Here is a 24,976-nt window from a genome sequence, read left to right as displayed (position 1 = left end):
TTCTGTTGTGCTATTATTTTGGATAAAGGAAAGAATGTGGCTTTTGTGCTCAGATCTGTGGGTCAGATTACACAACCACTTTAAATCTTGTCACTTTCTTCTCCCTATCCACCTAGATTACTCCCTACTCCTAACAAACATGTCTGAATAACGTGTTTGTGCGCACATGCACACAAATCTCACTTTTGATCACCTTTGCCCAAGCCTTGTTTGGAACATGAAATCATAATAAAATGGGACCCCTCTGAGCATGTGCATTTTGCCAACATAGCAAAACAGACAACCAGGCAATTCTCTCACACAACAGATTATTTTTTTCTTTTTATTTTATTTGACACAAAAATGTACAAAATAACAGGTGAGTGGATTTTAATTGTTTATATTAAAAATCTAAAAGGTGTGACTGAGCCATTTTGAATGGAATCAGTGTTGAAGATTTTAATGATGATGTCCACCATCATCATCATCCTGTATCAATCATCCTAGTCATTCCTGATCAACAGTCATTTCCCGACACATTATTTACATCTTAAACAGGAGAACATCTCTCCATCTTTCTCACTTAGCCCCCCACCCTCCTCTGGAGTCTGGGCTAGTTAAGGAGATCCATCTCTGGACCTTTCAAGAGTTTAGGAACAGACCATCCACCTGGTTCCAAGATGGTGGTTTAACCTCTTACCAGCTTGGGCCAAACCCTGCCCCCTTTGTCTCTCCTGAAGCTTGGTCAGACTCGATGTCAGCCTTTGAGGGCTGAGAACTAGACATGTCACATCAACATGGGTGGGACTGGGACTGGAACGGTGAAGAGGAACGGCCTTGGCAACATGGCGCTTCTCTGGCAAAGCTGCACTTCTGCCAGAGTTGAACGTGGAGTGTCTTGGGAGATGGGGCAGATTGGCACTGAGCTGGAAGGATTATCTCTCATTATTTTATATATATGTGTGTGTGTATGTATGTGTGCGCGCATATATATATATATATTTATTTGTTTATATATATATATATTTATTTGAAATCTCCCTCTTTCTTTCTTTCTTCTTCTTCTTCTTCTTCTTCTTCTTCTTCTTTTACAAAATGACGAATATGATGGCCAATGGTTATTTATAGCAATATGTCAACATTAAAATTTCTGCTGAAGGTTCCATGGAGAAATCCCCTTCTTGGGTCTCTGGTGAATGCCACCCACCCCTCGACTGCAGGGGGTGCTCATTGCAGCAAGGCCCGGATCTGCTTGGATGTGGTGTCATCATTGAGGTGCCGGGTGGTGTACCTAGGAAGAAGCAGGGAGGCAGTGGGAAAGGGCACACCAGTTGTAGAGAAAAGGAGCCAATTGTGCTGGCCGCTGTGGGAACAGGTGCAATGCATGTCTAAGCCCCTGATCAAAGGTAAAAATGTGGGATTTCTTAGTAGGGACTAGTTTGGCAGAAAGGAAGCGTGGATATAGGGGGAGTTTGCCGGTGAGTAGAGGGTAGGAACCTGAATGCCCAGGTGTAGCCAATAGCTTAACCCCCAGGTGCTGTTGGACATCAACTCCCATCAGGCCCAGCCAACATAGCCAATAGTCAGGGTTGATGGTAGCTGTAGTCCAGCAACATCTGGATGGCCAAAGGCTGCCCACGCCTGGACTAAAAGGTAGGTTTCTGTGATGCTGGCCAAAGCAATTAAAGTGCCAGTTGTTGGGAATGGGGAAGATGCAGTGTCCCTGAACAGCATACAGTGGTCTGAGTGCTGAGAAACTGCAGCTCCCTTGATACCAAAGCACCGGCTGGTGGGCATGAGCTGGTTTGGAATCCAGGACTCAGGCCAGCCCCTCCTGTGCGATGCACACTGGAAGGGCTGCTGGCCTCAACTCCCCAGCTGTAAAATGGGAATAATGGTCTGCCCCACAGGATAATTGTGATGTGAGGACAATGCACGAGGGAGTTCCTTCTGTGAAGCCAGGTCAATGGTCATTTAGTAACAGTCAACTTCTCCAGTTCCTGCCACAGCACTCCTTCAATAAGAACTGCTCATGTCTACAAAACCAATTTCAGTTTCTGAAAATCCTTCCATGCTACCTATCTTCAACTCCAGCACATGCCTAGGCTGCCAAAGTCATCCCAGTGCAGTCCTGGTGCTTGTGCAAGATACGTGTGTGTGTGCATGTGTGCATGCGCTTGCAGTTCTTTTTTGAGAGTTGCAGCAGACCTTTTCTGGCTGCCAAAGCCCATTTCCTCAAATGTGCCTCTTGGGCTGCCTTACCTCAGTGCATTCAGAAGGCCTTCTGTGCTGTTGGAAGGCTGGTCTTTCAAGACCTTGATACATCCTTTCATCTACCGGCATTAAAAACAAACAAACAAAAAAACACCCTTGTTAGTCAAATTTCAAAGGGGGAAATGTTGGAAAAGTGCACCCACTTATACTGACAACAGTCCCTTTGTCTGTGAGCAGATTCACGAGATTTGAGAAAGGCAAAATAGGGTCTTCCAGAACATGTGGATATGGGAGGTGCAGCAAGAGAGGGGGAAAACCCCGCATTTAAACTGGAATGGAAAGTCCCACCCAGCGTGGTTCTTCTGATGCTTGGTTGCTCCTATGGATCTTTGCTCCTCCTTCCCTTTAAAAGCTAATTGAGGATCAATTGTCACTAAAAACACTGGAGGCTCCAGCCTTCCCCTACCTGGTGCCCTCCAGGTGTTTTCCACTACAACACCCATCAGCACCAGCCATTAAGGCTATATTATTCTGAGGCTGCTGAGTTGTAGTCCAAAACATCAAGAAGGTCAAGGTCATCAAAGGCTGGCTTGTCAGCTCCCTGAGTTTCTCTAATTGATGTTTCTATATGAAGAGAGAAATGTCACTCACGTCAATTTTGGAGGTCTTGGCAAAAGCCCCCACAGGATGGACATGGTCATAAAGAATGATGACCCCCACCATCACCCGCATGCAGAAAAGGAGAGTTTCGGTGTTGGTGAAGCGGCTCCGATATTCCCTGTTGCAAACAAGAAAGAGCTTCATGAACAAGCCTCCTTGGACCAGCTGTCATGCCCCACATTTCCTTCCCAGCTTTCCTGGGGAGCTCATACCATGGTACTGCTTAACATAGCCTAAAGACTCTAAAAATATGTGATTTCCGGTATGGGTCCCTTAAAGTCATCTAGTGGGTGGGGGCTTGCTACAGATGCCTGGTCCAGAGGTCAAAATGCTGGTGACCAGGAACAGGGCCTTTGCAGTGGTTGCCCCTCTGATGTGGAATTCCATCCCTAGAGAGGCTCACCAGGTAAGTTGCTTTGCGGCATTTGGAAGGCTGACCAATCCCATTGTACGGTGGCCCTTGGTGACTCTTTGTTTACATTTTTGCACATTCATTTGATAATAATGATAATAATAAATGTGGTCCCAGTGGCCACTCCCAGTCATCAGTCTAGCAGCCACTTTCTGGATTAATTGTAGTTTCTGAGTACGGTAACCCCATATTTTTAACATGGGGTCTCAGTTTAGTCGGGTTTTAATTGTCAATTGTGTGGCTTTTTAGACTGCTGTACGTGTGCAACCCACTTATGCTCAGTCTTTGGAGCCTATAATCATGTAGGGCATTGTACTCACGGCGTTTCCAGCATCACCCGGCAGACACAGGCCATGGTGCTCAAACAGTCAGTCGTGTCCTCAATGGGAAGAGTTTTGTTCTGAAAGGAGACCCAGTTTGCATGCTGATTACCCCCTTCTCTTCCTCCCCAGGGAGAGAGCAAGCTGAATATCTGAAGGGAGAGAGGCAGCCCCAGTCCCTGTGCCACCACAGCACAGATTCCTTGGGGTGGATTCTGCCCATCAGCCCACCAGGCCAGTGTGCAGTGTTAACCTTGCATGAACAACCAAGCAAGCCTGGACTTTGCAGCAGGCTGTCATGTTAAGGTGGTCTTGGCAACTCTTGCCTCTGACTTCTCTGCGCCTTGGGAGGCATCACTCACCTCTGAAACAAATTTGGTCGTGGCATTGCTGAGAGTCTTCAGCATCGGGGTGGCCTCTGCGTAGAAGAGGGACATCCGGTTGGCCATTTCATTGTTCACCTCACTCTCAGCGTCTAACTGCAGGGCAGGAATGGAGATCAGTTGCAGCAAAATGTTGCGGCATGGAGGGCTTCTGTTTAAGGTCCCAGCCACTCTACTCCATCAGTTTTTCATCGCCTCCCCACCAAAACCAGCCAACATTCCATGCCCACTGGGCATGCTCAGTCCTTACTAGGTTGTTACTGTTGTTACTTTTGTGTGGGTGGGTGGGTGGGTGGGTGGGTGGTAGAGGGTGGGCACCATGTTGCCCAACCCCAGCTACCTTAAAATGTTGAATTTCTATGTTTATTTCTATGGACAGCTCTCATTTCCATCCCTGGGGACATTTAAAAATAACTTCTCAGTGTGAAACAGGAAACCACCTATCCAGACAAGATAGTTCATTTTACTCTTTTTATATCTATATCTCTCTCCTTTTCCAGTCATTCCGTTCCATTCCCCCTCCCACTTGGCTTTCCGTTATTCTTTTTCTTGACAGTTAGAGCTCATCCACACTTTTGCTTGACCCCTAATTTGATTGTGTTGTGTGCTGATTAATTCTCCCAGATCCGAAAGCTTTTCTCACTGTGTCTTGCGAAAATCCGATCTTGCCTGCTGAATCGGATATGCAGAAAATCCAAAGAGTGATTTTGCTTAATTGAGCTTCAGTTCAGTAGGTAAATTTGGATTTTTGCAAGGTACAGCCATGGAAGAACGAGAAAAGCTCTTGGGCCAGAGGGAATTACAGTAATCAGTACCCAAGGCAATCAAAATATGGGTCAAGAGGAAGTGCGGATGAGCCCTGGCTCTCAGGTGAACATACTCTGTTTGCTCTGCACATTTACACTTGCATTGCAGCTTCGAGTTCCCACCATTCCTTTGCCATTAGAATTTCCATTCATTTTGCCCAGCCTGGGTTTTTACTCTGCCTCCCAGCGAAAGGAAGGCACCGTTCCTTACCTGCAGGTTGTTGATCCGGTTTCGACTGATGGTTCTTCTATAGTAGCTAAAATCATTCTGGATGGCAGGGTTGGTCATCTGGGAGACAGAGAAGGGAGACTTCATTCAGGGATGATGAAGAAGATGAAGCAGAAGGCTTTTCTCCACATATGGGAGGGAAAGGGATGATGATGGGTGTGGGGGGGGTGGGGGGGGGTGTGTTTTGTAGGCTACATCTGCACCTGTGCCAACCATCCAGAGTGGGTGCTGTGCAAAGTGCCTAATATTGTTCCACAGGAGCAAGAGTCAGAAGCCCCTGTGGGAGTTTTTTTACTTGTTATTATGCTCAGATCACATTCCCTGCTGCCGCTGGACCAACCACTGTTGGCGGCTGCCTCCTCCCACACATACCTTGAGCTCGTCAAAACTGAGGGTGAAGTGTAAGATTTCTGCAAACTGTTTGGCGAGAGCCTGTTCCCTCTCCAGGTGCTGAGTCGGGGCGTAAGGTGGGCTGGTGAGAGCTTCCAGCAAGCTCCGCAAGGCATTCTCTGGGAGAGACAGAAGGAGGGAGATGGTTAAGTTAGGCAGCAGCCCCCTCACCCGGCCAATCCCTGCACAGCTTGCAGGATTAGTGCAATTAACATTTTAATGTGAACCTGCCAAAGCTTTGCTTCTGGAACCAAAGCACAGCTTCTCCTTCAAAAATTCACACCAAAAACGTTTATAGTAATGAGAAGGGAATGCAGAAGCAAGTATTTGCGTGAAATCACCATAAGGAAATGCATTGTATTAGGGACAAATTGCCTCTTAAAAATGTATATGCTAAACAAAGCCATGTATCCAGATTGGCATATTAGGAAGAAAGACATTTTCATGTGGCACTGTTTCCTTATGTTAAAAAAAAAAGAGGTTTTCAAACTAATGTGGAAGTGGGTCGAACTGGACTGAAGATGAGAAGAATGAGAAAATGAGACTTGTTGCTGATATAGGGGAGGGCACTTACCAAGTCTAAGGGAAAACTCATAAAAACGCTTCAGCTTTGCCACAAGGGGACACACGGCATTCCATGCCTTTTCTTGGAGCTGCAAGTCACTGGGGTTTTGGATGGCCTGCAATAAAGTAACACAAGATGCTAAGTTTTCTTCCTGAAATGTTAGCTTTGCAAAAGTACAAAAATCATTGTAGGGAGAGGGGGGGAAATCCAGACCACTTGCTAGCATTGCTCCTAGCTCTGGGATATGAGGGTCAGCTTTGGGAAGGGCTCAGGTTATACCATGATGGTTATGCTCTGCCCTCCACAGTCCAAGGCAGCAATGCTTCTAAACACTAGTTGCTGAATGCCGCAAGAGGGGAGAGCACTCTTGTTTGCTTGCTGGTTTCCCACTGACTAATCTGGTTGGCCAGCAGGCTCTTCCTAGTACCTCTCTGATCTCTTGCCCAGCTCCGGTGTAGGACTGCAGTTCCGCCAGAATGGTCTGCGCCTCCTCTAGGACAGCGTTCACCTGGTTCCACACAGCTGTCTCGGCTTCTGTGGGCTGTGCATCTGCAGTGAACCCCACCCAGAGAGAAAGGGAGAGGTCAGGACACTCGTGCTGCAGGACACTTTTTCAGCCCAGCCCCAGGGGGAAGGGAGAGAGGGACATTGGGATGGCTTGCTTGGAATGAGGGGGTCCAAGAGCTCCCTTGGCCTGGTCAGGGGTTGGGGGGGCAACCCAAGGAATGTCAGGGGGACCAGGGGAGTAGCCATTTGCAACCAGAGAGTTCTGCCTCCCCCCAAACCCCTTGGCATCATGGGCAAGGCTTGTTGGGTGTACACAGGTCACGTTGTGCAACCGCCTGGGGAGGGGATGAGGTCTTGGGCTGCCCCCAAAGAACACTGGGAAGCCATGGCCCGGCCTGTGAGCTGCAACAGAGCCCCTCGGAAGCCCACAGACCACCCTTACCATCGGTAGCCCTCCAAACATTTTGGACTACAGCTCCCATGAGCCTCAGCGAGGGCTCATCCACAAATGTCAACTGGGTTTTCCACGGATTGACGTTTGCTCTGATTTAGTGGTTAAAGAGTGGGTTTCCCCAAAGAAAACGGCCAAGCAAACTGAAAACCACTTGGACGTGTGCCTAGAAAGCATGGGAGAAGCAGAAAACCTCCCAGACATGTGCTTCCTTGCCACAGGACAAACGTAAATATGGAGAAACCCTGACTCATACAACCATGCTGGCTGGGGCTGGTGGGAACTGTAGTCCGAAATATCTTAAGGGCAACAAGCTGGGGAGGGCTGCCACAGACCTTTGGCCCTTAGCTGTACTGGGAAAATATTAGAAAATAAATATACAGGAGGACCAAAAAGAAACCACAAAGTATAAAAAACAAAACACTAGGAGGCACTAAACCAGTGGCATCCTAGGCAGTGAGCTGCCCCCCACTCTCCTCCCCAAAGCAGGGCTCCAGGGCTGTTGGCCTGTCTGCCTTATCTAGCGCTAACTCGTCTTCCATGCCTCTCTCCCCAGACCACATACCTTCAGCAGTCCTAGGGCCCAGCAGTTCTCATGCACACCCTATGGGAGCTTGAGAAGGGGGAGGGGGTCAGGCACACAGAGCCCACCTACAGCAGTCGAGGTCCAGGCTGGTGTCTGCTTGTGAGGAGGTGTGGCAATGTGCCATTCAAACCCTGAAAGTTAATTGTTTGGCAGTGCTGCCTGGACACCGCAGGGCTGCTAAATGCCTCTTCACTGAGAAGCTAGCACAACTCTAACAAATCCTGGAAATGTGGCTGCAGTCAGGCCGTCACTCTGGAGGAGATGCAGACTGCTGCCTGTAGGACGTCTCCAAATGTGGGAGCTTCTGAGCGCTTTGCTGGAGGAGAAGCCTTACTTTCTGGCCCATCACCCTCCCCTTCAGAAAACAACTGTCCACTATCCAGGGTTCTGAGAAGGTCCACCAATCTCTTCCCTTGCTCCACCTCCTTTGCTCTCAGTGTGATTGGCTACTGCCCTTTCTCACTGCTATATAATGATAATCTTGCCAGAGAGAAGGCATTGCACCTGCAACAGAAGCATATTTCTGCTGTGCACAGCCCAGCAGCCATTATCTTGTCTGGTTCCTGACTCCCTCCTCTGCCTCTCTAGATCTCACCCTGAAGCTTCTTGGGGAATTCCACATGGCAGTTTATTGCTGACTCGGGGCTGCTCATTCAGTAATGTTTTTGCAGCATCCACATGACACCCACCTCACAAAAATACTGTCCCATATTATTCTCCTTTTTTATATGGAATTTTTGTTTTGTTTTTTTACCACTTCCATGAGAAATCTGGTAAGTAAATAACTTGTGGAAGTGGTAAATCTGGATAGGGACATGGGATGGCATTTTGGTGAGGTCAACATTGTGTGGATGCTGCAAAAAAACCATTTGTATGCCTGAGCAGCACTGAATCCACAAGAAACTGCCCTGAGGATACAAGCCCTTGCCTCTACACCTCTACACAAAACGAAATAAATCAATTTTAATCATGAATTAAATCAATGAAAGAAAGTCATGAATGAAAACAAAGGCAAAAAAATAAAAAAATCCCTTCTCACGTTCAAAGTCAAGGAAAAAATTAGGGCCTTGGTCAAGCTCGTTATAAGTCAACACTTTAAGAAGGTTCCCCATGTGCTACCTGCAAGAGAAGAGACAAGAGGGAGAAAAGCATGATGGGTAGTGAGGTGGGGAAGGAAGGAGAGGTCTGTGGGAGAATGTCACTGGGAAAGGTGCCCCTTTCTGGGTGGCAGGAAGAGTCATTCAGCAAACAATTTCTACATTCAAATAGGACCACTAACCAGACGTTACGGCTTATTTGGCTGCGAGTGCTTGGTGATGAGGTGAACATGCCCACAAACTTTGTAGCATTCAGAGATATGTTTTAGTCAGTTCTCAATTAATTGGACCAGTCTCTGCCAGCCTGGTTCTTTCCTGGTGTACTGGACTACAACTCCCATCAGCCCAATGGAGTAGTAGCCCAAAACACCTGAAGAGAACCAGGCTAGTGAAGGCTAGACTAGAGGGGAAGAAAATAAACAACTGTTGGTGGTCCACGTTTGAGTATAGAGAGGCCCACCCCACCTCTTCCTGCCCCTGAATGGAGATGTGCATTGACTGATGGGGAGGAAGACCAATGATAGGGAACAGAGGAGGACAAGAGTCACTGTTCTCCAACCAGATTTGGGGGCTAAGGGGAGCGTGGTTGTTCAACAGGACCTATGGCTGGCAAGTTTGGGAGAGTCTCACCAAAGGTTTAATTTATGATGGCAGCCAAAGCATTTGCCCACATAGGGGCTCTATTTAGCCATCAGGCCTTCGTTCAGCCCACACATTGGCACAGGTGTCAGTCATGTTTGCTTAGCAGGACCCAATAGCCTTGGCGGCCATAGCAACAGGCCAGAAATGCTGCAGGGCCTTTGTGAATCAGTCCTTACCTCTTTGGAAAGGGAACAACAGACAAAGCCCTGCAACAGCTTTCCCCAACCTGGTGTTCTCCAGATGATTTGGACTCCAATTCTCATCAGCCCCAGTATCATACAGATATGCTGCTGGGGCCAATGGGAGTTGTAGTGCAAAAAATCTGGAGGGCACCAGGTTGGGAGCACAGAAAGGGCATAAGAACAGCTGGCACGAAATGGTTTGCTGCTGCCCAGATCAGAGGCTGCCTTTTCTTTTCCCTCTTTGATGAGTCCAAGATGTCACTGACCCTAGAGTTTGGGGATTAGACCCATGAGTTCAAGGCCCAAATCTCTCCTTGCTATGAAGTTCCTTGAGTAGTTTTGGACAAATCTCTCAAACCCTGGCATTCCTTGCAGGTGTATTGTTTTTAAAATGCTGTTGATTTTGTTTCTGTGTTATTGATAATTATTTTATATTATTTTATGTATGCCACTTAAAAGATTTTTATTATTATTAGTCAGTCTATGGATTTCTTCTGAAGAAAGAAATATTGTGAAGACAGTCAACTGTAAAACACTTGGCAAATGTTTGAAAAGTTGTGGAAATTGGCCCTCAGACAGAGAAAGATATTTCTATCCAACTCCTCTTGGAAACAATAATACTTAATATAGTCCTTTTAAGTACTCAAGAGTGATTCAGATACACTTTCACAGTAATCCTTTAACTGTTTCTTCCAGATAAATTAATATCCACATATTACAGATGGAAATTCCAAGGCCAATAAATAGTAGTCTGAGTGTGGTGAACACAATTTGAAGGAGGGACTGCCCAGTTCTCAGCTCACACTTTAGTTACCACACCTGACTGGGAACAGCAGGGCATGTTGGATGTTGGTCACAACTAATATTCATCCTATTGCTTTCAACAGGAAAAGTGGAACTTAACTTTCTATGCAAATAATAATAATAATAATAATAATAATAATAATAATAATAATGTATTAATATTCACTTCCTAAGTCCCACTTTTGCAAGGTTAAAGTTCTTCTTAGGCTGTGTACACATGATTGTCTACTCTGACCCTAGTGCACTCCCACTGCTGGTGTTTGAAGCTGTGTACACATGATATTAGCCACAATCCATATCTATTCTGAAGTTTCCTGTGAAAGACTGTGGTTTGATGCATCTTCCCTCAAGCCAGCTTCCACCCCATTCACTTTGCAGTTCATCAAAGACAGCTTGGGGGAGGGGCCAGTTCCCAAGATTCTCTGGGAGCAGCCATGGCAGCTAAATTGCAAATCTGTAGTGTAGTTATGCCCAGTCTGTTACAGTGTCTGGTTGTCACTGCCTGCTGCTTCCCAACAAAGTCTTCTTATTTTTTAAAAAAAGTATATTGGCACCACCTCAAATATTTATATAGTAAAGTGTAACCCCCAAAATTTGTGGAGAACAGCAACTCCTTCTGTCAGTAATCACAGACACCACCCCCGTCCCTTCTTTGCGCATGGGACTTACTTTCAAAATCCAGGAAAAAATGAGGACAGTTTTCTAAATCTTTGCCCAATACCTTTATCAGGTTGCCCATGGCCAGCAGACCTGAGCGGGAGAAACAGAACAGAAGATGGAAGAAAACAACCGAGGCAGAGAGAAATAAAGAGAGATTGAGAGAGAGAGGAAGAGAAAGGCTGCAAGAAAGCTCCTCTGAGCACAGAGTTCCTCTAGAGAAGGAGGAGCAGCTCATGTGGTACCTTCCAGGTGTGGCACTCCAACTCCCAGCAGCCCCCATAGCCAATGGTCAGTGAGGGTGGGAACTGGGAGTGAGGGAACTTCTGGAGGGCACCACACTGGCTTCCCCTACTCAGAAACACTGGTCTTCAGTTGAGGGGTCGGAGCCCACAATTGGGTCACACGGCCTGTTCTAAGGTGGGTGGCAGCAGCACCACTTCCGCCATGTAGATGTATGGTACAAAATTCAGAAATGGGTGTTTACTGAGAGCCCCTTTTCCAATGGGGTCCCTGTCCATAGCCCCTTTTTGGCCCAGTGTAGACCCTCCTCCTTCTTAATGCTTCTCACCACTACCTTTCTCCTTCCTAAACCATCCCGCCCACAGCACCCTTGGGAAAGCAGGACCTCCCAGCTTACCTGCTTCAGAGAGAGCCCTCTGTCCTCAAACAGGTCCTCTCTGAAGGGCTTGAGTGAGTGAAGAGGGCACGTGTCACTGCTGCTGCTGCAGGCAGCTCAGCTCTGTCTGTAAATCTCATTGCAGCCTTGTCTGTGTGGAAATCCCACAACCACTTCTATATTTTCTATTTTGGACTCCCAGAGGGAAGCAGAGTGTGCTGTGCTGCACCTCAGACTTCCTGTGAGAGCTTTCTGCGTGCTTCCAGAGCCCTCAGCCTCCACTGGACTTCCCCTTCCTCCCAGCTCAGCAGCAGAACAACCGTAGCTCAGCAGCTTCAGTTCCACCACGCAATGCCTACAGCAGGACTGGGGAGCCTGTGGCCATAGACATCTTTGCTGGACTACGACTCCCATCACCCCTGGCCATTGGCCATGTTGGCTGGGGCTGATGGGAGCTGAAATCCAACAACATATGGTGGGCTACAGATTTTCCCACCCCTTGACTAGGGTATGAATGGGCACTTGTTGCCAATGACAGACTACAATCTGATCCTGGCAGTAGCCACCCACTAGTCCAGTTTGCTCTCCTAAAGTTCTCTACTGGGGCAGCTCTAGGTTTCGGGTAAGGCACTTTCAGTGGGCCCGCTCCTCCACAGCATGTCTGCCTGCTCACTTTGTCCTCTCTTTCCAGGCCCAATCCATACAATTACCCAGAGGGAAAGCACAAGGCAGCACTGAGGGTGCTGTTGCTGCTGCTCCTTGCATGCTCAGAGGAGGCAGGTGACAGCAAAGAGGAGTTGCAGCAGGGCTAGGAGTCTCCAGAGAGTTGCAGTGGCTCTCCCTGCAAGTGTGCGGGCCTTGGCAAGTGCCCAACAAGGTCTATCCCTGACACCGTACAGGGTGATGTGAAGCCTTTCTTGGCATCATTAACAACAGCGACCCTTTTCAGTTCCTTGTGACTTCATGTGAGTTGAGCCTGGTAGTCATCGATTAAGACCGGCCTGGGACTGGGAGAAGGGTCTGTTGCACTTTGGATAAACAGTGAGCCTCTTGGTCAATGACCTGTCCTCCTGATTGGCTCTCTGCTCTCTGCTTCCTTGCTACTGTGCACCAATGAATGCTTTGTAAGCCTGACCTAACCATACAGCGAATGAAGCAGTAAAGACTTGATGACTGCAATACACTCAATGTGGGGCTGCCCTTGCGCCTTGTCTGGAAGCTCTGGCTGGTGAAAAATGCTGCAGCTAGACTGCTGGTGGAGACAGCCTATTGCCAGCACATAACTCGTATTATGCCCATATGCTACCAGACCAACTTAAAGGTTATGGTGTTAATTTACAAGACCCTTAACAACTTGGGCCCAGGACACTTAAAAGAGTTATAACTTTCCCTGATCATTGAGGTCTTTGAGGGAATCACTGCTAGCAAGCCAATGTAGTAATTGGTAATTACAGAGTTAAATATTGTCTCCAGTTATTATGGGTTGGAGCTAAGAATCAATCCTTCAGTTTCTTCTTGTGGTTACTTTCATTTTCCTGTGTTAGCCAGCTTGTGGATAAAAAGCCACTTGTTTTGGGCCTACAAAGTGAATATCCTTGCTTTATCTGTCTATATACATAGAAATGTAAAGTGTTGTCATGCTCTGGAGTTTGTGTGGCTTGCCAATAGACAGCCACACCAACCAATGGGCCTGCAGCAAGGTTTAATGGAGGACAGGAAACACTTCACACAGCAGTTTAGCAAGCTGCTCTGTGAAGCACTTGACTCTCCTTTAAAAGGTGGTGGGGCCTGGGGTGAGCTTGGGTGGGGGAGGGTGTGCAGAGTGAGCTGTGAGAGAGCACAGGCAAGGGCATGGGTGAGGTGTAAAGCAGGGGGGGGTCAAGTGTGGGGAAAGGACTGTTGGCAAAGGGGCAGGTGGAGTTGGCAAGTGGAGTGAGCAGGGGAGGCAGCCCCTAGCATTAAAGAAGAACTTAGCACCATTTGTGGCTCAGATATGCATGGCTTGTGTCTCCTAAGGGCCAGGCAGTCCATATTGTGGGCCTGATTCTGTGGAACTCCCCACTAGTTGAGATCTGACAGACCCCTTCTCTACTGGACTTCAATCAAACACTTCTCAAGGACCTTTCTATTTTAGCAGGTATTTAAATAATTGTACATTATTCAAGTGTATTTGTCCAAGTTCATTTATTCAAGTTATGTTTTTATCTGTGATTTTGGTTTGTGTTAAACTGATATACGAGGAAGTGTTTTATTGATTTTTGCGTAAACCGCTTTGTGACAATCTGTGGTGAAAGGCGGTCTGTAAATATTGCAAATAAATAAGTTGTGATGTGGCAGAATAGATGGTTATAATTTCAGATTGCAAATATCAAAATGCAGGTGTTGGAGGGGAGTTGTCACATTTTAGAAATACTTATTTGCACCCCCAAACTCATGTTTTGATTGCAAGTTCTTTACATAAGAGTATTTTGTTTATTAAAAAAATATTATGTTCCATCTGATGTGGCACAGTGCACTCCACTCCCTCAGGATTCTGCCACCTTGTTCTGCTACATGTTTAGAGGAAGACCTGCCTTTACACTTGATTTTCTAGGCCTCACCCAGCGCCCTCTGAACTCTAAGACTGGATAGGTCCCTGCATCACACAAGCAGCAAAGGGGGCTGTATTTTTTACCTCAGTTTGTGATGCTTCAGTAACCTCTACAGCAAGAAGCAGGCTTCTGTAGGGTTCATAAAACACTTCATTAACTGGGAGAATCCTGCAGCATGAGAGAGAAGGGGGCGGGGGGGGGGGGAGAAAACGCACCGTTAGGCATCCAGATTTAGACCATTCTCATGAGCTAAGCAATTCGCCTTCAAATTGCTGATCGAAGGTGCCTGAAATGAAGCTGTGTCCTTGGTGGAAACCTGGAATTGTGAAAACTGAACCCCATGCATGCATGCCAGAGATAGAGAGAGAAAATATTCACTTCATCAAGTGCATCGCACAAGAAGGAATGGAGAGGGTGATGACCAAAGGCCACAGTGTGGCTCTTTGACCACAGAACAAGTCATTTTATTCCCTCACATTGCCACACGGGCCAAGGCAAGCATTATTCAGTAGAAGCATGAAGTACTTCTTCCATTCCTGGAGTTATTCTGCCATGGTGGTTCATCCCTCATGACCTATCAGTTTGCTATTTGGATACAGTCCATGAGGAGGTCCCCCACATCACATGCCCCATTGGGATGAATGGCAGGTACACAGGGGCTTGTTATAAAGGGCCGAGGCCTTGTCTTTTTATCTGTTCCTAAGGGCCTGCACTGGCCATTCCAGCAGGCTAAAAGGCATTTCCTTCCCAGCAGTAGCATCCCCCTAATCTCTGATGTTTTGAAGCCAGCTCTAGCTATGCAGGGGTCTTTATGCATTCAGAAAGGCACTGTTGTCTATATCCACATGTCTAGAGGTAAAACAGGACAAGGGGAGAGGAAGGCTGAGCAGAGTTTTAATCCACATTCACACAACAATATCCAAAATGCATATGTATCCAATATTACAAAAGACTCCTGTTTGGTGCCCTGTTTCTCAAACTACCTTCACACTGATCAGAGCCCTTAAGCTGATCCTGATTTGTCTCTTACCAACAACTTTGTATAGGGTAAATATATCCCTGCCCACTGCTCCCCCCCCCCCCCGCTTTGCCCTGGTGTGTACACAAACAAAAACAAATTGAAGCCATGTTGATGTGAACAACTAGCAGGGAAATTGCTGTGAAATTCACCCTCCCCCCGTCAAACTTCAGTGCGTTATCACCCTCAGTCTACTGCTTCCCACCCCCCTTTGCTTCTGGCTGGCAACATTTTCCTCACCTGTCGTGAACAGGTCATTGGAACTGTTCACTGTGGACTCAAGCTGCAACTTTCCATACAACTGTTCAGCCTCTGGAAGCACAACATGGGCACAACATGTTGTAGCGAACAGTGAATGCTTGAAGAAGCCACTTGCTGTAAACTCTGGCCCAATCCAGGCTGGGGTCTGTGTTTGCTTTACCAGGCTAGCACCACTGCCCAGCCGTTTCCTCTTTCTTATCCATGTCTATTTCTCCTCTGAATAACTTTGAGATTCCTGAGCCTCCCCTTCCCAGATTCAGTAGCCTTCTCCTATGGGAGCAGCTGTGGAGAGGGCAGGAGAGATGCACTCTGCAACTGACTTGAAGACCTGCCCTCTCTCTTTCTCTTTGGGAAGTTCTGGAGGAAGAGGCAGAGTTTTATCAAGCTCCCCACCTGCAAGATCATGGCTTGAGTGGGAGGTTAAGCTCTGACCACCAAGCAGTTCTTCTGCCCGTTCTCCTGATAATGTGTACAGCTACTGCTGCTGCTAACATCACCAGCAACAAACCCAGCCACCTTGCTGGGGTCCCAGCAGTTTAACAGAGCAAAACAGAGCTTTAGAAAACTACACACACATATGCAAATATTTATGCAAACACACACACACAGAGACAATTCAGAAACCTTTTGTAACCATTCAAACCACTAGGATTTCAGAGGTCAATTAAGGATACTGGGCAAGTGTATCAAAAGAGAGCTGTCCTACGCACCTGGCCACCCAACTTTGTGGTACATCAGCTTGTCTTCTGCTCTGCTCTGCGCACCGCACCCCCCCCCCTTGCAGTGTGCAGAATGGCGTCTAAATCTCTCTCCTTATTAGTCTTCTCAAGAGCTCTTTGCTGCTACTTGACCTACTCAGACTGAGCAGCTGCTCCAAGACAGTCCCTACAAGGCCCACCTTGGAGGATCCCCAGATGATGCATGGGAATGTACCAATGTGTGCACAGACAGGATGGACCTGTTCACAGCATCTGAAGGTCCTTGACTGCAAAAACCCATTTTGCCTGGTTCAAAAAGGCTTCCACTGTCTGTTTCATACCATAGAGCACTTGCTTCATGAATCTCAACCCTTGAACTTTATCTGCAGCCTGGCTCAAAGTTAGCTAAGTCCTTCCTGGCCTTTCCTGAGCTTTTCTTCAGCTTTTGCAGAAAGTGGTGGCGGCAAGGGTTGGTTGCTTCTGACACCATGTTTCAGTAACTGAGCAGAGGCAGGTCTCATTTTTCAAACTGCTTTATTTCTAGGCTCACAGACAATGCTGTCCCCTCCTGGTCATTTCTTTCTCTTTTCACATTCTACTCCAGACCTCTTGCTGGTGTAATATAGCATTGATGAAGGTTACTGCCAGGGCTACATCCATAGAAGTCAGTGGCTCACAGCAAATATCAGATTAAAATCTTCTTCTTTTCTTTTTTAAAACCACCCTCATTGATTGGGGGGAGGGAGGAAAGGACAGCTAGGCCCAGGGTAGTCCCAGGGTTCTTCCAACACATTTTTGTAACATTCTTCTATGCAACCAGTATCAGGAGCTGTGAGGCAAGAACCAGGTCAGGCACTGGCTCCATGGGTTGGAGGAAGGAACCAGAGGTAGCTCCAGTGGGGGCTATGCACAACGTCCCAGAATCCTCCTGGGCCATTGAATCAGGTGACAACTGAGGGCCAATCCACTGCTATTGCTACTTATAAGTTCCCAGTTCTTCACATTTCCCTGAGTCTGGGAAATTCATTAGCAACGTGAGCAACTTCCTTTTTCTCTGCAAGCCTGCTGGTCTTCTTCAGCCTCCCGTTTCCTGAAGGTGTGTGCCCTGCAGTTTCAGCACCTAGCAGCAAACTTGTAAGAAAGACCAGTAGATGAAGAGGTAAGCCCTGGCTGCAGGTTCTTCACAATTCTTTGTAATTTCAAAAAAGAGAGGGCTTGTCCACGGGTCCGAGCGGTGTTCCACTTGTCACATGCTTTCTAGGCATGGCTCCGAGCAGTTTTGCCATTCCCCTGCTGCTTTGCCCTGGAAAACCTTCTCTTTAGTACTAAATCAGAGCAAATGTCAATTTGGAGAAAACCCAACCAACATTTGCTCCAGTTCAGTGCTAATTATCAGGTTTTCCCAGGGAAGTGTGGGTGAGCCCAGAGAGTGTGGAATAAGAGGGTGGGGAAAATGCAGGCTAACACTTGGGTAAGGATGACATCTTGTGGACAATGCAAAAAGGCATGCACACCTAGGACACACAGTTTTAAGCTGCTGTGTGAACTTAGCCCTAGATGTGTCTTAAGATCTATCCTAAACCGCCTCTGCTGCAGGGTGAAGTCACTGAAGCTGGTGGCTTGGCCTGCCTTTCGTTCCCCCTCCTTTCTGCACAAGCAGTGTCTCTTGTGAAAGTTGAACAGTAAACTAATGATCAGTTTATTTGCATTGTTTACAGTGATTTAACTGACTTCAGGGGCTTGTGAGGGGGGAGAGTGTCTTTAAACGTGCCATAAGGCCAGACATGCTCTGGTGAGTCCTTTGTGGTCCCCATTCTGAAGGGCACAAGGAGGGCTTTCAAAATAGAAATTTGCTTTGGTTTTTCAATTTCCTGCATCAGTACAAAATGGAGGGGAGCTACACAGACCCGCATTATGCATGCTCAAATGTTAATGGATCTGTGCTCCTAATTATGCCAACTTTTAGGAGGTTGGTGGGGGGCTTCCGAAATGCGTCCATGGTGCAAAATGAGCCCACTGGCAACCTTGCTCATGAGAAAATGGTGTGAGTGGGAGCTGGAAATGAGAGGGAAGTAAAAGGTACTCTGAGAGAGGTGCTGGGGCTCATGCAGCTTCCTAGCCCTTAGTTCCAGTGCATGTGAGCAAGCCAAGTGGTGAGACATTTTGCACATGCTCAGAGCACTCTTGTCATCTGAAAAGGGGAAACAGAGCCAGGAGCTGCATGCTGGTGTTGTGATTTGGTCCCAGATCTCTCCAATGGGGATGCCTTTGATAATTGCTTTGATCAGGGAGAGACGTGGCTCAGTGGTGAAGCATCTGCTTTGCATGCAGAAGGTCCCAGGTTCAGTCCTCAATCTCATGTCCAGTTAGGGCTAGGAGAGAACCCTGCCTGACAATTTGGAGAGCTGCTGCCAGGCAGTGTAGACACTACTGAACTACATGGAGCATTGGTCTGACTCAGTATAAGGCAGCTTCCTGTGCTCCATTTTGAGTTAAGATTGACAACGTGGAAGGTATTGTGACCCCTTGAATTCACTAGAATTTGGAAAGGGATATACTGACAGCCTCCCTAGTGAGAAGTAGGACCTACTGGTTGCACCTGTGACCTTTCAGGTGAGGAGTCTGTCTCAGCCTCTCACCTGTTCATCAGATTCCTGCAATGGACACTATCCATGCATTGCCGCCATAATTCATGCTTCTGTTCCAGTTTGCTGTGCTTGTAAATGCTTGGTGGCTTCCTTTGCTGGGCACCATCTATGGGGATTTTGTGAAGTTTCCTTCTGTGCTGCTTGGGATGTCTCCCTTCACCTGCACTACCCAGTTCTGACCAGCTGCCTGGAACCTGCTTCCTTGCTCTAGATCTTGCCCTGCTTCTGGTTTCACTCTGCGCTATGTCCACCTTCTCTAGACTTTGCCAACTACCTTCTGTGCTTTGCAAGGGGTGAGGAGATGCAGGAGTCAGCCTTTGGGAGAGGAGAACCAAATGTTTTGATCCAGGAAGGTAAATTCAGGAGGAAGCAGTCTGTCCTGAGAGCTGGGTAGAGGAACACAATTCATGGTCTCTGCAGGGGCTTCTAGATGGGGACAATATTATAAACTGGTTGTTCAGATATCACAGATGAATGACTGGAAACAGGTTATGATTTTGGTTTTAAAAAAACTTATCAGATTTCCCTTCAGAAGGGTGAATGTGGATTAAATGGGGTGGGGGACACAGGCCAGCATTTTGATCTGATGGTGTCAGGTGGAATGCATGAGGAGCAGACATCCCACAACAAACCCTTGTCTGGAAGCACACCACATCATAGGTTTTATGCCACCCAGGTTTTCTTGGTCTGTTTTACACACACACACACACACACACACACACACACACACACACACACCTTGCCTCTGGCAACCAGCGCTAAGATGGGAGAATGGCATGCATTGCCTTGTCGCCCCTCTGCTTCTCCTTTCCTGCTCTGCCAAGGAGGAAGGGAGTATTTCAACTCAGAGGCAAATAAATTCTGCAGGTTCACACCTAAGTAGTTTGGGAAGGGGGGTGGATTGGAGGAGCAAACTGACTGCTCACAGTCTGAGACCTTCCCAGTTCACTGTCACCGTGCTCTGCAGCCAAATCAGGCAAGCCTACACTTTGCAGCCGCCACCTTCCTGCACCTGGTGCTCTCTGCAGCTGTGCTGGCTGCGTTCCTTTGCCCATTAGGGCAGCAAAACATTTGGAGGGCACCAGGATGGGGGATGAAGACTGACCTGGGCCATAGGCAGCAGCCAAGATGGTGCCCTCCAGATGCTACAGTTCCCATCATCCCTAATCATTAACCATGCATGGATTTGGACTCTGAATTGTTTGGAAGAGGGAACCAGCTTTGAAGAAAGACTGGCTTCGAGGGTAAAGGAGGGACCTGGCTCTGGGAAGAGGGGAAATGGCATTAGTGGCTTGGATCCTCAAACCCTGGAGATCTACTGCCAGTCAATATGGACAGTACTGAGCTAGATTGGACCCAGTTTAAGGCAGCTTCCTCTTTTTCTATTAAATCAGCCCTTCATTCAGAATCTTGAGTTCCACTTTGTTTGATACCAGGAGGCAAAGGCTCCAACTCCAGGCCCACCGAGCAAAGCCTGGCACTTTCCTCCAATGTGTTGTGGACCAGCCTTTGCTGCTACCTCTTCATCTCCATCTAGGAGCACATGCTTCCTCTGGTCCAAGATGTGCAATCAGGTTTTGCTCATTGGGGCATCAAAATCCTTTGCATATGCTGTTGGGGCTATTTTGCTTCTTGTCTAGGAAAGTGCCTAGTGCCCCAGATCTCACATAGCCAACACCAAGCCTGAATCATGCACCTTGTTCTTCTCACCATATCAAGCGAATGCATGAAGGAGACCAGAGTCTGAGATTCTGCTCTTGTTTCCAGACAAAGAATGGAAGAGGGGGAAACTACAGAGGAGACCACTCACAGGCTTCAAGAGGTTGTGAGAAAGGAGACACAATGCTGGCTGTGGAAGGAACACACTCATTCAAGTTCCATCAATGAGTGACCTAAATCAACCCCAGGCAGGCCTTGGATTTTGAGCAGATCTGTCCCCCCCTTTTTTTTCCTTAATGAGTTCTCCCAAGAGAAGCTCCCATAGTGTAGATTTCACTGCAGCATCTATAATTATCCTCCCAAACAGAATCTACTCCAGACATCCAACAATTATTGAGTGGTTACGACCTATTCCTAGGGGCAGTTGCCTGTAGCCTTCATTCAACTGCAAGGGAGATGCACCTGGAAAGCTCTTTGCACATATGAACATGAGCATCCAAACGACCTTAGCAACCACCTGGTCCGGCCTCCAACAGGGGACAGCTCAATGCTTCTAAGGGTATGGAGGTAGCTTGCCTATCCCCCACACTTCAGAGGAAGTCTCCCTTCTAGGAACTAGTAAAGAGTGCTGGGGTGGGGGTGCAGTTTGACAAGGGAGACCAAACCTGAATCTTCATTCATTATTACAGAATAGACAATACTCTCTATATCTATCTGCTCAGTATCTCAGGAGACTTTGACCTCTGTCTGGACCAATGTCAGTGGGAGGAAGACAAAGATGTACAGGTGAATTTAAACGCTGACACACTCTGATAAGTCCATCCCTTTCCCAGGTTGCAATAGTCACCCTTGCCGATACACACTCACCGGTCAGCAGCATCACTTGCAAGGTAACCAGCACCTTGGACCACCTGGGTACCGATTTATGGGCAGAACTTCTGGACAAAAGCCCATTGCGCTCCAGCTCCAGGAGCTATACCCTTCCTTGGCCAACACACACAAAAGAATCTCACTGAGCAGACCCAGCTATTTTTTAACCCGCCCCCCCCAGAAGAGGCAGAGAGAGCCATGTGCTACCGCTACCGCTACCGCTGCCGCTGGCATCTCATTTCCTGCGACTGCAGGCAGGGAGGGGGGAAAGAAAATTCCGCAGGGGGCTAAGGATGAAGCAGCGATGAGTGCCGCCTTGCAGGAGAGGGGCACAGGCACAGCACATCTCCCTGCGCTCCACCCATTTCACAGATCAGAGAGAGACCGAGACCCTGGCCTTGCGCGGCACAAAATGGGGAGCGTGCTCTTGCTTCCAAAGGCAGCGGCTACCCCAGCGCCGTCCCTGCCTGCACATGGGACACGGAAGGGGACCAGAGCGCCTTTGCTCAGCGCCCGACGGCAACAGTAAACAGGGTGTGGGTCGGGAACAGAGCGCTGAGGCTGTGCAACCCTAGAGCGAGATGGTGCCCAGGTTTTCAACATAGAAAGCCAGTGCAGGTGGCGAGCAGGTGGCGACCTGCATAAAGAGAGCTCAGAAAATCTACTGGGGAGACCCTGACCCCCACCCAACTCAGCAGTTCTTCCCCCCACCCTCCCTGTCACTGTGTAGAAAGGGTGCCCCTGCCGCCAGCCAGGAAGATTCATGAGAAATCCTGTTTTGGACTGCTCTGGAAATACCAGGTGCTCATATGCATCTTTTGTTCTTGCAAAAAAAATAATTAATCTCTATTTCAGTTCGTCTGATTCCGTCCTCGCACCCCTCCTCCTCCCCACTTGCCAATGGAAGAGACACCCACCTTTCTGCCGAGGACGACAAGGCAAAGCCAGAGATCTCAGAAAGACACGCTGGGGAGGATGCAATAATATTTCTCCCAATCTTCTGCAGATCCTTGCTTGTGCCTGGGAAGAGTAGCCCCTTTGCAGAGAGAGAGATTGCAGAAGGAGCGCTGCCCTCCCTGTGTGTGTCAATCCAACGAAGGGAGCTTTGCTGGTGCAGCTGCTGCTATCAGTATAAAATGCATCACAAAGACCACCATAGACCACTACTCGGCCCCCTCCCCTCCTTCTAAAACATCTGTGACGTCTGCAGTGCAAGGAAGCCAGGGCAGATTAACCCTTGCCTTGCTGCGCCAGGCCCTCTTTTCCTCTCTCGCTCTCTCAGTCTCAAGAGCCAGGCAAGGGAAGCCTGGGTTCAGGATATGGAGAATTGGAAGGCACCCAAGAGGTCATCCAGCCTGTCCCTCCTGTCCCAGACAGGAGCTGTACGCATAACAACCCCAAATCAGAATCTTGGTTAAAGGGAGATCTGTGGCCTGTTGTCAGTGTTTCACTCGGGGTGTAGCCAGGATTTTTGTTGGGGGTGGGGCAGCCCAAGTTGTTGAGTTTTTCTAGGCACAGCTCTGGGATTTAAAGCTCCATGTCCAAACGTTTTGTTTTTTGTCCCAGTGCTTTCCCCAAGTAAAACCCATGTTTTACTGCTGAATCCAGTCTTCTGTAGATTGTCATTTTCTCCTATTCAGCACTAAAGAGCAGATTTTCCCAGGGAAAGCACCAGGTCAAAATAATAAAAATGCTCAGACCCAGAGTGTGGACCTGTGCCTGGAAAGTGTGGCACAAAAGGAAGTCTGGATGAGCCCTATGTCTCATTCATTACTTATATTTTTGGGAAGGGCTGCAGCTCAGTTGCTTCTCACCAAAGAGGGTCCATTTAAGTCTCAGAGCTTATATTTTTCATGAGTTTGTCTAATTCCCTTCTTAAAACCACCAGAGCCTGTGCAGATGGACATGAGGTAGCAAATGAGGTGAGAAATGAAGCAAAATCAAGCACAAGTCAATAAAAAGCAACTTAATTAAAACCTTGCAGGTGACCCAACAAAAGGCATAATTATGAGATCCATCTCAGCCAATGATAGGCCTGGATTAAGAATTCCAACATATTCACATCTTCAGAAAGTAACTATTAAACATATTAAAACTTGTCCAGAAGTGTCTTCACATGCCACTGCCACCTGCCACGGGTAGCACCATTAGGAATTCACGAGCTCTGAATTCCTTGTCAAAAAGAAAAATTTTTGTTGGCACAATTTTTAAACAGATCCACGTGATTCCTCCCCCCCCCACTCCCTTGTGTCACTGAACAATTGAACAGACAATGTCAAAGATCCTTGACCTTGTCTCATCTGTAGTGGCAGAGGCCACAGATTGCCATGCACAACCTGGTGCCTTCCAGGTGTTTTGGACTGCAACTCCCATAAACCACGCCGACTGGGACTGATGAGAGCTGTACTCCAAAGCACCTGGAGGTTAGGTAAAGGCTGTTGCAAGACGTCTTTGTTAACATTCCTTCATTCTGTGGCAGCAAATTCCATATTTTCTGTTTCCTGACTAGAACCTTCAGAGCCAGTCACAAACTTTTTGCTGCCTGAAGCAAAAGACAAGATTATTCTCCCTCCCCATCTAGGTACAGAAACTGACTGGATTGCCAGTTAGCTCTTATTTCAACACTGTTGATGGGACATCATCCACCACAGCAGGAGGTGGGTGAAAAGAAGGTTAATTTAAGGTAATGTAGGCAAGGCACACCTCAGCATCTCCTGGGCACTGCTGCCCCGCAGCATCTGCCGCCTGAGGCAGCCATATTACTCTGCTTAATGGTAGGTCCGGCCCAGTGAACCTGGTGGTGGTGAAGTGTCAGTGGGTGATCCTGACGTCTGGTTTAATGCAAGTGAGGAAAGAAGATTACTTTCTTCTCCCACATTTTTCTCCTATATCTAAATTGCTTGCATGCATTCCCTCCCACCAGGCTTCCAGCTGTGCAGTCTAGAGCAACAGCCCTCTGGACACACCCTGGTGATGATGACAACAGCTGTCTCTGAAGGCGGTTAGGGATGCTCAGCTTGTGGTGGGCATCCGCTTGGAATGAAGGCAGCAGCAGGAGGAGGCTGGGTGATCTGCAGAGGCTGGAGTTTTGCTGGCTCATCCATTTGGGTTGCAAATGCCACGAGGAGGGAGCGGCACGGAAATCTGGGGCACAAAAGCTGCCTGCTGTCGCCCAGAGAGGGAAAGGGAAGTGTCTTGGCCCCATTCCCAAAGCACGATGGTCGAGGAGGGAACGTGGTGGGGAGGGGGCTGTTTCTGCTTCTCCGGGCCTGACATGAATGCATTAGCCTCCTGAACCAGATCTCTCATCTTAGGCAAGTGGCAACCCAGGTGATGCTGATCAGCACTGACAAGCAGCCACTACTACTCTCTCCTCCTTTGAACGTAGCTGGCGATGCAGAACGCATGAGTTGCCCCACAGCGAGGAATAATTAGTTTCTCTGGGTAAGATGGAAAGAAACATGGGCTAAGCCTTACAGGGTCTGACTGTAGGATGTAGGGCCAGTGGAGTGGATCCAAGATTGCAGATTCTGAGGAAGAGGCAAGATGGCATACCTCTGACAGGCCGAGAAAGCAGATATCTAGGACTTGAATTCCCTCGCTGAAGCTCCAGTGCTGATTTTAATTATTTGGTTAGATATAAGAACGTAAGAAGAGCCCTGCCAGATCAGACAAAAGGCCCATCTAGTCCAGCATCCTGTTCTCACAGTGGCCAACCAGATGCCTGT

The 24,976-nt window shown here is 47.9% G+C and overlaps 2 protein-coding genes across 9 annotated transcripts in view; one reads left to right on the top strand and one right to left on the bottom strand.

The window, feature by feature from the left end:
* Nucleotides 1–308: 308 nt before the first annotated feature.
* LOC309346603 (CYFIP-related Rac1 interactor A-like) lies at nt 309–22,536 on the bottom strand. Of its 8 annotated transcripts, none has more exons than XM_081870479.1 (13): nt 22,166–22,535; nt 14,178–14,262; nt 10,897–10,977; nt 8,542–8,621; nt 6,386–6,507; nt 5,968–6,073; nt 5,376–5,512; nt 4,986–5,063; nt 3,948–4,064; nt 3,586–3,665; nt 2,845–2,971; nt 2,242–2,312; nt 309–1,270 (listed from the first exon to the last, which is right to left on the bottom strand). In XM_081870479.1, the coding sequence occupies exons 4-13, from the start codon at nt 8,612–8,614 to the stop codon at nt 1,207–1,209; spliced, it is 975 nt and encodes a 324-aa protein (XP_081726605.1). In that variant the 5' UTR covers nt 8,615–8,621; nt 10,897–10,977; nt 14,178–14,262; nt 22,166–22,535; the 3' UTR covers nt 309–1,206. The 8 variants fall into 8 exon arrangements, with proteins under 8 accessions (XP_081726605.1, XP_081726608.1, XP_081726610.1 ...); XM_081870482.1 differs by lacking the exon at nt 22,166–22,535 and adding an exon at nt 21,246–21,419; XM_081870484.1 differs by lacking the exon at nt 8,542–8,621 and having other exon boundaries at nt 22,166–22,536.
* HPCAL4 (hippocalcin like 4) overlaps nt 17,094–24,976 on the top strand; it is a 42,467-nt gene continuing 34,584 nt past the window's right edge. Inside the window, exon 1 of the mRNA XM_081870488.1 lies at nt 17,094–17,230. The gene's annotated coding sequence lies outside the window, so the exon portion shown is untranslated. The remainder of the gene's footprint in view (nt 17,231–24,976) is intronic.

Source organism: Podarcis erhardii (genome assembly GCF_964252035.2).
Source record: "Podarcis erhardii genome assembly, chromosome: 7".
NCBI lineage: Eukaryota > Metazoa > Chordata > Lepidosauria > Squamata > Lacertidae > Podarcis > Podarcis erhardii.
The sequence above is the reverse complement of the archived record's forward strand: the minus strand, read 5'-3'. Positions and strand labels throughout refer to the sequence as shown.

Bases quoted from the DNA above. Each gene is read 5' to 3' on its own strand.
- LOC309346603 (XM_081870479.1), bottom strand. From the start codon at position 8,614: ATGGGGAACCTTCTTAAAGTGTTGACTTATAACGAGCTTGACCAAGGC. The intron at 4,065-4,985 runs GTAAGGAACGGT...CCTGCCCTGCAG, and splicing joins ACCGGATCAACAACCTGCAG to TTAGACGCTGAGAGTGAGGT. The intron at 1,271-2,241 runs GTAAGGCAGCCC...GCTTCTTCCTAG, and splicing joins GGCCTTCTGAATGCACTGAG to GTACACCACCCGGCACCTCA.